Here is a 13083-nt window from a genome sequence, read left to right as displayed (position 1 = left end):
TGAACAGTTTATTGCCATTGACTGCAGCGCTCCAGTAGTGCAATTCATCCCACCGCTTTTCAGTGGTAATGATCAGATGATAGCTTTCTAGCTGCACAGTGGCTTCCAGTTCCTCCTGCTTGTTACCCATGCTGCATGCATTGGTATTGAGGCACTTCAGCTGGGCTACCTACCTTGTCACCTTTTTAGAGGAACACAACCTAATTCCTTTGAGGCATTTCACAGGTGTTTCCCTCGATTCCCAATACATCAAAAGCCCCTGGCTCTTCTCTGTTGCTCAAAACCACATCCCCTTCCCCTGCTAAGTCTAGTTTAAAGCTCTCCATATCAATGGCTGCATTTAAGCTTGTGTCCATGTTGATTTACCAATTCAAATTATATTCATAACAGAGTTACAGATTAAAAAGGCTTCGTTGTTATACCACTGATTAACATTCTTCTGAATGCCTTAGATTTTCTTTAAACCCCTCTGCTATTGTCTACATCTTTAGTTCATCAGGTATAAATAGGATGGTATATAAAATAACTGTGATATAGTCCTCAAGGATTTATACTCATAATTATTTGCCTTTATTCTCTACAAGGCTGGGAAGTCTATTGTCCAAGCGCGAGCATCACAGTATAGAAAGATGCATTTGGGAGGAACGATCACGGGAGACTTTCTTCTTTCTGGCTCTAATGTTTTTTAGCTTGAATAACATGGCTTCTTTGTCATCTTTGTAGCTAGTCTCAAGAAGTAGCTGCAGATGGGGAAACCTCAATAATGTCTGTGTCTCAACTGCATTTTCAGGAGGAAGAAGTTGCAAATCACTTTAAGCTAGAACTAATTGAAATGCCTAAGGTTACATAGGGATGTTTTCCTGAGCTTTCCTTACAGAAATACCTGCTCCTTATGTTTAAAATAGGTCAACAGACTGACTTAAAACAAGGTGGAGCTTTAATTTCTTTATTATAGGTTTATCTTTTAAAAAGGTATACTTTTTAATATCGTGGGAGTTGAGAATAAAAATGTAAATTAGACGCCAGGATTTTACATGGGGGGGAAAAAGGAAAGGGTTGAATTTTTGATGGCTTTTTTTCAAGGAAGCGTGTGAAAAGTAAGAAGAAATAGGCTCAATATGATATATACTTTATGCATTATATTCTTACCTTTCACCCTCTATCTCTTGGTAAATTTGTTAGTTTAGGAACTGCCTTCATTTGTAATTCAAATTACCTAATGATTGCTTCAGTTTAAATACTGATAATTAATATCATTCATGTTGTCTTGTTTATAGATGCTGGTCTTTGGGTGTAGTAAGAATAAATACCCATCTCTGTCACTGTCTTGCTGCTTGATTAAGGCTATAAATTAAACCATACACATCTGTGGCAAATTAAACTGCCCTCGCTTTAAAAAACTGTAAACGCATTATACAGTCCATGAAGCAATTCAGCCTTATAAATTTATCCCAGAAAAATGAGTTTTATAATTGTTCTATCTATGTATCAGTACAGAGCCTGCTTATTAAACATTTTGGAAATGCACAATTCTCTTGTATGCATCATAGTGTGGTAAAACAAGTTTGTTCATGCCCTGAGGTTGGCTGCTATGTTAATGTGTTATCTTTTGGGCTCAATTTTTCTGGGTTTTTTTGTTGGTTGGTTGGTTGGTTGGTTTTGGTTTTTTTAAAGGGACATTTAGATGGTCTTCAGAAGGTAAATTTCCTTTATGTAAAAAAAACAGAAGAAAAGGATGTTTTGCAAATAAAGTAAAACTAAAAATACATCTGTGAAACATTCCTGTTATTATTTCTGAAATGAGCGTGAAAAGTAATTCCCACAATTTGATTTTACAGTAATTGAACCTATTCTGAGCATTTTTGGAATTTACCTTAAATTTTTCATCTTAGAGTCCTCTTCCATATGCCTTATCTTCTTCACTTGGTATGGCTCCATAGCAGTTCTATTGCAATAATGTTTTCTTACACTTGGTGTGCAGTGTACGAAGGTGTTCCTTAAGTGGGGTTTTTTTAATACTATTTTAATCCAGTTAATATTTCAAAGAAAATACACTAGAGTTTTTAAAAGAATGCCTGTGTAACTCAAGCGGTGTATACCTCAGTGGTTTAACTCAAATCACAGGAAAAACCTTGTATTGTTGAAGTAATATGTATTTAATTAGTTGAAGGCTTGAGAAAATGTGTTAGGAGAAAGACAGACAGACAGAAAGATGCTCTACAATAGAGTAGTTTTATAACTTACTACCAGCACTACTGTGAGCACAGAAAGGAGAAGAGTCATGAGAGACTTCTGTTTTTTACAGTTGAAAGATTTATGGAAGCACCAGTCTCGATTGGTTATGATAGCAGCCTTGTTAGACTTGGAGATCCCATCTCCCTCCCCCCTCTTTTCTCAAACATTGAAGGATTCAGCAACAGTGCAGGTCAAAAAGAATCAGAGTTAAGTAATAATTCCAATTTGGAAGTCCAGGGAAATCTTAAAATCTGGTTGTGGGCTAATAAGTATATGTGCTTATTTTAGTCATAAGGAACAATTCCATGAAGCAAGAAAAAGTTAAGTGGAAAGAGAGATTAAGCTAATTTGTAGGCTAAAAAAGAAAAAATAAATCATCCTCAACTTTTAAAAATATATTTTTTACAAATTGTGTTCATAACAGATCTTATTAAGAGTAGAGGAATAAAATACTTAAAGCACAACACTTGAATGACTGAATGTTGCTCTAACTTACCCAAGCCCAAACCAGTTGAAATCAGCGGTGCATAAATGTTTTTAACTGACAGTTAAGTAGTTTAGTCAGTTTTCCTTTCTGTTCTTAACCAGGATTATAGAAAATAAATATTCATTATCAAATTTTCCTTTTAGATAAACGAATTGGTGGATGCCCGTGATGTCAGCATCGGAGCCTGGTTTGAAGCTCATGTAGAAAATGTTACTCGAGGAACAAAAGGACATAAGAATGGTAAAGCTCAAGTAAAGAGTGGCAATTCTTACAGAAGGACTAATGGAAACATAAATCAAGATCATTCTAGAGAGAATGCAAATTATTTGGACAGTACACCATCCACATCTTACTCAGACTGCACGGAGACTGATGAAGAAGCTATTTATCATATCAAGTATGATGAGTAAGTGCTTCTGATATTATTTTGAGGACATCATGTTATGTTTTGGTGTGTATAAACAAATAATTTTGTTGAAGAAACTTGGAATCGAAGAGAACAAGTTCAATATTGCAACCAAGGAAAGAAATATTAAAAAGCCATAATGTCTTTCAGTCAGATATAATGAATATCCTGAGAGTAATGAGGGTTTTCTTTCTTCTCCTCTTTTATTCACAAATTCCTGTGAAGTATTAACTTTCTCTTGACTTTATGAAACTCAGAATCCCTATCTCGAAGGAAAGGAAACTATGCACTGGATTTTTCTCTACTTGTTTTTCTATGTAAAATATAAGTTAAAATTTTCTTCAAAAACTACTCTGCTCATATTCAGTTCATAGATTCATAGAACCATAGAACCTTTGGGTTGAAAGGGACCTTTTAGGGTCATTTAGTCCAACTCCCCTGTAATGAGCAGGGACATCTTCAACTAGATCAGGTTGCTCAGAGCCCCATCCAACCTGACCTTGAATGTTTCCAGGGACAGGGCAACTACCACCTCTCTGGGCAACCTGTGCCAGTGTTTTACCACCCTCATTGTGAAAAAATTCTTCCTTATATCGAGTCTGAGTCTACCCTCTTTTAGTTTGAAACTGTAACCCCTTGTCCTACTGCAACAGGCCCTGCTAAAAAGTCTGTCCCCATCTTTCTTATAAGCCCCCTTTATAGTACTGGAAGGCTGCAATTAAGGTCTCCCTGGAGCCTTCTCTTCTCCAGGCTGAACAACCCCAACTCTCTCAGCCTTTCCTCGTAGGAGAGGTGTTCCAGCCCTCTGATCATTTTTGTGGCCCTCCTCTGGACCCACTCCAACAGGTCCATGTCTTTCCTTGTGCTGAGGGCTCCAGAGCTAGGTGCAGTACTCCAGGTGGGGTCTCACCAGAGCAGAGTAGAAGGGCAGAATCACCTCCCTTGACCTGCTGGCTGCGCTTCTTTGGATGCAGCCCAGGATACGATTGGCCTTCTGGGCTGTGAGCACACGTTGCGGGCTCATGTCCAATTTTTCATCTGCCAGTACCCCCAAGTCCTTCTCGGCAGGGCTGCTCTCAATCCCTTCATCCCCCAGCCTGTATTGATACCGGGGGTTGCCTCGACTCAGGTGCAGGACCCTGCACTTGGCCTTGTTGAACCTCATGAGGTTCACACAGGCCCATTCCTTGAGCTTGTCCAGGTCCCTCTGGATGGCATCCTGTCCCTCAGGCATGTCAACCACACCGCTCAGCTTAGTGTCATTTGCAATCTTGCTGAGGGTGCACTCGATCCCACTGTCTATGGCATTGATGAAGATATTAAACAGTACTGGTCCCAATATGGACCCCTGAGGGACACCACTCATCACCAATCTCCATCTGGGCATTGAGTCATTGACCACTACCCTCTGGGTGCGACCATCCAACCAATTCCTCAACCACCGAACAGTCCACCTATCAAATCCATCTCTTTCCAATTTAGAGGGAAGGATGTTGTGGGGAACCATGTCAAAGGCCTTACAGAAGTCCAGATAGATGACATGTGTAGCTCTTCCCTTGTCCACTGATGTGGTCACTCCATCATAGAAGGCCACTAGGTTGGTCAGGCAGGACTTGCCCTCGGTGAAGCCATGCTGGCTGTCTCAAATCACCTCCCTGTCCTCCATGTGCCTTAGCATAGCTTCTAGGAGGATCTGCTCCATGATCTTCCCAGGCACAGAGGTGAGGCTGACAGGTTGGGAATCCCCAGGGTAGTCCCCATTGCTACCCTTTTTAAAAATGGGTGCAATGTTTCCCTTTTTCCAGTCTCCAGGGACTTCACCTGACTGCCAGGACTTTTCAGATATCATGGAGAGTGGCTTGGCAACTACGTCACCCAATTCCCTCAGGACTCTGGAATGCATCTTGTCAGGTCCCATGGACTTGTGCGTGTTCAGGTTCCTCAGGTGGTCTCGAACCTGATCTTCTCTTACAATGGGAGGGACTTTGCTCCTCCAGTCCCTGTCTTGCAGGCCATCCTCTCGAGAAGTGTGGGAAGAGAGACCGCCAGTGAAGACTGAGGCAAAGTCGTCATTCAGTACCTCAGCCTTCTCCTCATACGTTGTTACCAGTCTGCCAGTCTTGCTCATCAAGGGAGATACGCTTTCTCTGACCTTCCTTTTCTGGCTGACATACCTGTAGAAGCCCTTCTTATTATTCCTTGTTTCCCTTGCCAAGTTCAGCTCCAGCCACACCTTGGCCTTCCTGACCCCATCCCTACACAACCGGGCAGCGTCCCTGTACTCTTGCCAGGATACCTGTCCCTGCTTCCGCTGCCTGTGCATTTCCTTCTTGCCCTTTAGTTTGACCAGCAGGTCTCTACTCAGCCATGCCAGTCTCTTGCCTTCCTTCCTGATTTCTTACACCTGGGGACTGAGAGCTCTTGCACTCTGTGGAAAGTGTCCTTAAAGATCTGCCAGCTCTGTTCTGCTCCCTTGTCCCTGAGGGCAGTTTCCCAGGGGCCCTATTGACTAACTCCCTGAAGAGCTGGAAATTTGCTTTCCTAAAATTCAGGGTCCTGACTTTACTCTTCGCCTGCCCCATATCCCTCACAACTGCGAACTCCACCAGTGCAGCCCAGGCTGCCTCCAGTCTTAACATCACTGTGAAATATGTTCATCTGATTCGTGTGATGAAGTGTAACCTTCTGTACTTTTATGGATTTCTCCTGCACCATAAAAAGGGGTATTTTACAGGAGAAACTTAAACTACTTTGCTGGTATATCAGCTCAAACCAGTTTGACCACTGACCGCATAGTATTGTGTAAAGAGAAACTTGTGAAGTGCATGCATAAAGTTTGGGGTCATCCTGGGGGCACGCTGAGGAAGATTCGAGAAGACTCTAGAAGGAGAAGAGGGCATGCGCCGAAGAAGACACGCCTATTCATGAATATGTATTAGCAGACAGGATATAAACCAAGAACAGGAACTGTACCGCGTGCGTCTTGCTGGAGCGGAGACTCCCGGCACACCCAGCGCTGTTTGCTTGCCTCTATTCGTTTAATAAATTGTAAACTTAAATTGGAATCCTGTTTGGGACTCAATCATTTATCTCAATTGGGGGCTCGTCCAGGATGGTCTTGGTTCCTGAATTCTGACTTGATCTAGGAGGGGCGCCCCACCATTTGGTGGCTCCTGATCGGGTCGGGTCGGGACTAACGCCATCCTGAACCTGAATAGGGGCAAGCAAAGAATTTGATTTTTTTATGAGCTCCCTTTCTGGCTGCAGCAGTTTATTTTGCCCGTAATTCTGCGCGCGAAGATCCGAACGAAGACGACGGAGTCGTAAGTATTTAAGGTGTATACCATTCGGTTGGGTGGGATTCGGTTGCCTGTGTGTGTAAGAGTGTGACTGAGACGGAACCTAGTTCCGAAGCGATTGTGGAGGTCTTCTAACCGCGGTTCCAATCTCCCGCGAGGGACTTGGCCGGTGAAGGACCGAAGCGATTCCTATAGGATTCGTGGGTGGGTGATAGGTCCTAAACCCCCCTGCAAGACACTCTTACTGGTAACCAAGGGCTGTAGGAATTGCCACAGTAAAAATTCCTAGATGGGTCAGACTAAATCGAGAACCCAGGACCAGAAGAAAGGGAGCGAATTACTAAAAATACCTCCAGAGAGTCCATTAGGAATAATGATTAAAAATTGGAATGATAGGGGCCCCAGAAAAGGAAAAAGTAAATTAAAATTATTTCAATATTGTATGGTAGAACGGCCAAAAGAACCTTTGAGACCACATGTCTTTTGGCCTGGTTTTGGATCTTTTGAAGACTGGGTCTGCCAGGCTTTAAATATATATGTTAATACGAAGGAACCTTTTAGTCAAGAGGAAAGCGATTATGCCTCACTATTTACATTAAAAACAGATAAAAAGTTTGAGGAAGAGGAGAGAAGTGAAAAGGAAAAAGAAAAAGATGATAAATGGGAGCCACTGGATAACCTACCACCTCCATATCCATCTTCGGCAGCGGCTCCTTCTCCGGTGGCCGTAGTACCTCTACCAGTACCACCGTTGCCCCTACCTCCACCACCAACAGCACCGGAATTAGATCGACCTCCGGCTGCATGTACGAGAAGTAGGACTGCTGTATCTGAGGGAGCTTCTCTATATCCCCTACGAGAAGTACCCCTCGGAGGCAATCAGGGAGGCATCGGGTTTGTGGCAGTCCCATTAAATAATCATACAGGGAATAAAGGAAGAGGTTCCCCAAGGCCGAATACAGTGGCTGGGACCGCACTCCTTAGAACACAATTTGTAGCTAAATCCTGGGGGGATATAAGACTTAGAGAAGCCCAGAAAGTCCATGTTAGGAGGGACGAAGAAAAACAAAAAGCAAAAGATCGAGAAAGATTTACAATTCCCATCTGTTACTACTGTAACAAGAGGGGACAGGATATAGAAAATGTTCAAAGAAGATTACGGGTGTCAGGGGCTATATCTTCTGGGGACTTAAACATCAACAAGAGCCCTTGATAAAATTATTAATTGGTCCCCATAAAGAGGAAGTTTTATTTTTAGTGGATACAGGGGCCGAAAAATCAACCATTCAAAAACTTCCAAAAGGAATAGAAAAAGGGAAGAGCTATATGTCAGTAGTAGGGGCAAAAGGAGAGCCTTTTAAAGTAAATATCTTGCTTAATGATTTACTTTTGCTCCCTGAAGCGGAATACAATTTATTAGGAAGGGATTTGATTTTGAAGTTAAACTTGAGCATTCAGTGTCAAGGGGACAAATTGCCCAATTAGAATCAAGCAATACCCTATACCTATGGAGGGTCGAAAAGGATTAAAACCTGAAGTTGTCCAAACACACTTGGTATAGTGTAATAGATTTGAAGGATGCTTTTTGGGCCTGTCCTCTGGATGAGGGATCCAAAGATTATTTTGCCTTTGAGTGGGAGGACGTAAATAACAATTAAGATGGACTGTGTTACCACAAGGGTTTACAGAGTCACCAAATCTATTTGGACAAATTTATTAGTAGCAGGAGAAACTGAAGAGGGGACCCGAAAAGCCACCATTAAATTGTTAAATTTTCTAGGGGAAAAGGGATTAAAGGTGTCCTGATCAAAGATCTGGGATTCTATCCTTAAGACCCCCACAAACTAAAAAGGAAATTAGGCAAATACTGGGATTATTAGGATATTGTAGACCATGGCTTGAAAATTATAGTGAAAAAGTAATCTCTTTGTGAATACATCAAGCCAGACAGCATATGGAGTTCTTAAGATTAGGCAGGAATCAAAAAACCCGTGGGTTATTGTTCTAAGTTACTTGATCCAGTAAGCAGAGGATGGCCTGCTTGTCTCCAAGCTTTGGTTGCTACAGCATTATTAATAGAGGAAGTTAGGAAGATTCAGAAATGTTTTACAACAAAAAGCGGAAAAATGGTTAATGGACAGCTAGATCCTAAAGTATGAAGCAATACTAATAGACTCCCCTGACTTAGAACTGAGGGTGACTTCTGCTCAGAGTCCAGCACAATTTTTGTTTGGAGAACCATCAGAGGAATTACAACATAAATGTTTAGAGGTAATTGAGACCCAGACTGAGGTGAGATCAGATTTAAGAGATGCTGAGTTGGAAAATGGAGAAGCGCTGTTTATAGATGGCTCCTCCCGAGTGGTAGAAGGGAAGAGGAAATCGGGATATGCAATAATTAATAAGGACTTAGAACTTGTAGAATCAGGACCTTTGAGTCCATCATGGTCAGCTCAGGCTTGTGAGCTGTATGCCCTATGTAGGGCCCTGGAATTATTAAAAGGAAGAAGCGGGACTATATTTACAGATTCTAAATACGCATATGGGGTGGTCCACACTTTTGGAAAAATTTGGGAAGAAAGAGGTTTGATTAATACTCAAGGGAGGAATTTAATACATCAAGAATTAATAGTAAAAATTTTAAAGGCATTAAGAGAACCAAAGGAGATAGCAGTGGTACATGTGAGGGGACACCAAAAGGGATTAGATTACCGAACTAGAGGAAATAACTTAGCAGATAAAGAGGCCCAGGAAGCAGCCTCGAGGACTAAAGTTGCCAAAATTAATGTCATACAAACAAAGGAGGACACTAGCAAAGAAGGACGAGAGGAAAGAGAGAAGTTTACCCCAGAAGAACAAACAAAATTGGAGAAAATAGGAGCTAAATTAGAACAAGGAAAATGGACACTGCCCGATGGGCGAGAAATGTTCCACGGGAGGGAGAAAAACAGCTTACAGACCTTTTGAGAAAGTACAAGTCGATTGCAAAAATATTTATTGGTAATAGTAGATCATTTAACACAGTGGGTAGAAGCTTACCCTGTAGCACGAGCTACGGCACAGATGGTGGTAAAAATTTTATTGGAACATTTGATACCTAGATATGGGATAATCCAGTACATTGATTCTGACTCAGGGCACACATTTTACTTCTAAAATAATAAAACTATTATGTCAATCATTAGGTATTCAGTGGGAACACCATACTCCGTGGCACCCACAAAGCTCGGGGAAGGTAGAAAGAATGAATAAATTAATGATTGAGACACAAATGCCCTGGACGAAATGTTTACCATTGGACAGTGAGACTGGATTATCGCCATATGAAATGTTGTATGGCATGCCTTATTTTCAAGGAATGCCTCTGGGGAACGATGTAATTGAGGATCATAGTATCCAACAATATATAATTACCATTGGAAAAAGATTAAAAGAATTAAGAGAGATTGGGATGGTGGCCCAAACACCACCTTTAGGATTTGCAATTACAGAAACAGCTGTGAGAACTGCTGAAAAAGGATGGACACGTGTCGCGAGTGAAAGGTCCAGTGAAGGAGTAAAAGGCTAAATTGCTGTGGGAATTTTATTGTGGCTACTCCTGTAGAATTGGTGAACAGGGAGACTAATAACAGGGATCAGTTTTGCAAATATACTAGTGTATGGGAGGATCAGCAAAGCCTTTGTGTAGAAGGTGTTGTTTATTTGTAAGAGCGAAATGTTCTCAGTATCTCTCCAAGAGGAGGACAAGAACATAGTTTAAATAATATAGACTTCAGGTGCATCCGCTGTGGAACATCCACCCCCTTAGAAGAATTAATTTGGGTACTAAGAAAGCACCCCCTTAAAGGAAGGAAGAGGGCAAGACCGGAGGGGAACTGGTGTTGCGGCTTAAAAAGGGTCTGCCAAGGGCTGCAACCCCTTCGGGCTGTGACTGCCGATCACTATGGCCCTGACCGGACCTCTTCTAGCTCTACTTGGGGTGAGTTCCTTGACTCTGACTACGGCAAATAACTGTAGTCAATGTGTAGTAACCACTAGAAGGGGACGGATAAGTTAAGTAAGGTTGTAACATCCAGCTGGGGTTTACCCCAGAAGTGTGTAGGACCTGTAAACTTAGAAAAGTGGAAACAGGAAAAAGTAACCAAAATGGGACTTATGATATAAAGAACAAAAGATCATGAAATAGAAACAGTTGCTAAAAATTGATTTGTAAATCTTGCTGAAAGCATTGCTAAGTCATTGAGTATAACTAATTGTTATGTTTGTGGTGGAACAAATCGAGGTGAACGATGGCCATGGGAAGCTATGGAGAGCAATATAAGTAATCCCCAAGTTTGGAAAACAATGGGAAAGGGTAATAGGAAACAACAATGGGTACTCCAAACGAGTAAGAATTGGAACTAGTAAGACCTAGTTTTTTCCTGTTACCCATAAATCGGGGAGAGCGACTAGGAGTCCAGGTGTATAATGAATGGCCTCCTGAGAGACAAACTTGGAATGGAGTCAATCTAGGAGGATTTTGGGGAGATTTTATGGGTGGTGATTGGCTTACTAAAATCGGGATAGTTGTATTGGGGATATGTGGGGGATTGTTACAAGATTAATCCACTCAGTTATACAAGGAATGCAGATATCTGCAGTACTCGATTGGAAATGAAAACACGAATCAATACTATAAAGAAGAAGATGGGGGATTGTGAAATATGTTCATCTGATTCGTGTGATGAAGTGTAACCTTCTGTACTTTTATGGATTTCTCCTGCACCATAAAAAGGGGTATTTTACAGGAGAAACTTAAACTACTTTGCTGGTATATCAGCTCAAACCAGTTTGACCACTGACCGCATAGTATTGTGTAAAGAGAAACTTGTAAAGTGCATCCATAAAGTTTGGGGTCATCCTGGGGGCACGCTGAGGAAGATTCGAGAAGACTCTAGAAGGAGAAGAGGGCATGCGCCGAAGAAGACACGCCTATTCATGAATATGTATTAGCAGACAGGATATAAACCAAGAACAGGAACTGTACCGCGTGCGTCTTGCTGGAGCGGAGACTCCCGGCGCACCCAGCGCTGTTTGCTTGCCTCTACTCGTTTAATAAATTGTAAACTTAAATTGTAATCCTGTTTGGGACTAAATCATTTATCACATCACCAATTAGCTCACTCGCATTGGTGACTAACAGGTCCAGTATGGCATCCCCCCGGTAGGGCTGTCTATTACCTGGCTTAAGAAGTTATCCTCCATGCACTCCAGGAGTCTCCTGGATTGCCTACAGCTCGCCATGCTACTTTTCCAGCAGATGTCTGGGTGATCGAAGTCCCCCAGCAGGACGAGACCCTGTGAGCACGATGCCTCCTGTAGCCAGACTAAGAAGGCTTCATCAATAGACTCCCTTTGATCGAGCAGCCTGTAGTAGACACCAACCACAAGGTTCCCTCTGTTGCCTCGGTCCCTGATTCTTACCCATAAGCTTTCGATCTGCTCCTGGCTATTCTTCAGAGACAGCTCTTCACACACTATCCATTTCTTGATGTAGAGGGCAACGCCTTGGCCCTTCCTTCCTTGCCTGTTCCTTCTGAACAGTCTGCAGCCATCAATAACCGCACTCCAGCCGTGGGATTCATCCCATCAAGTTTCAGTAATGGCAACCAGGTCGCAGCTTTCTAGCAGCACAGTGGCTTCTGACGACTCCTGTTTGTTGCCCATGCTGCGTGCATTGGTGTAGAAGCACTTCAGCTGGGCTGTCGGCCATGTCGCCCTCTTAGAGCAACCCCCTTTTGTTCCTTTGAGGTCTTTCTCTGATGCAACAGGCTGAGGGGCCTCGCTAGCACCCTGTCCCTCTAATGGTGGCGTGTCATCCCACAGCTTGTCACGGGCAAGCCTGATATTAACCCCCTCCCCCTTTGAGTCTAGTTTAAAGCCCTGTCAATAAGGCCCCGCTAGCTTGCGAGCAAAGACCCTCTTCCCCTTTGAGAAAGGTGAATCCCATCTGATGCCATTAAGCCAGATGCCATGTAGGCCATCCCGTTATCACAAAACCCGAAATTGTGGCGGTGACACCAGACACAGAGCTATGCGTTAATAGACTGGGCCCATCTGTTCCTCCCTATGTTGCTGCCCACAACTGGAAGGAGAGAGGAAAAAATAACCTGTGAACCGGATTCCCTTACCAACCATCCCAAGGCCCTGAAGTCTCTTTTGATCACCCTTGGACTATGAGTTGCAGCTTCATCTCCACCCAAACAGAAGAGCAGTAGTGGGTAACAGTCCGAGGGCCACACCAGGCTAGGAAGTTTCCTAGTGATGTCCTTAACCCAGGCCCCAGAGAGGCAGCAGACTTCCCTAAGAGAAGGGTCTGTCAGGCATAGTGGACCCTCCGTTCCCCTCAGAAGGGAGTTGCCTACAACTATAACCCATCTTTTCTTCCTTGCGGAGGTGGTCGTGATATGGGCGGTAGGCCTTTCTGACCCTGGCAACACCTCTGGTGAAGCTGGACCGTCATCCACATCATCCATGGACTGGCCTTCCACATCCAGAGCCTCATACCTGTTGTACAGAGGCACCTGGGGAGGCGAGGTGGGCAAGGAGGGGTTTCGCCAGCTGCCCCAAGCATGGACTTGCCTCCATTCACTCCTTTCCTTTAAGTTACTGCCTTC

General features: G+C 43.0%; 1 protein-coding gene across 1 annotated transcript in view; it reads left to right on the top strand.

The window, feature by feature from the left end:
• Positions 1-13083, top strand: part of LOC309415180 (E3 ubiquitin-protein ligase UHRF2-like) — a gene marked incomplete at both ends in the record, with an annotated part of 157369 nt that overhangs the window by 90123 nt on the left and 54163 nt on the right. The window contains one exon of the mRNA XM_082012621.1: positions 2866-3128. Coding sequence (XP_081868747.1) covers positions 2866-3128 — 263 coding nt within the window. The remainder of the gene's footprint in view (positions 1-2865; positions 3129-13083) is intronic.

This window comes from Phaethon aethereus, assembly GCF_964289735.1.
Source record: "Phaethon aethereus genome assembly, chromosome: W".
Lineage (NCBI taxonomy): Eukaryota > Metazoa > Chordata > Aves > Phaethontiformes > Phaethontidae > Phaethon > Phaethon aethereus.
Note: the sequence above shows the minus strand (reverse complement) of the source record. Positions and strands in the feature narration are given on the sequence as shown.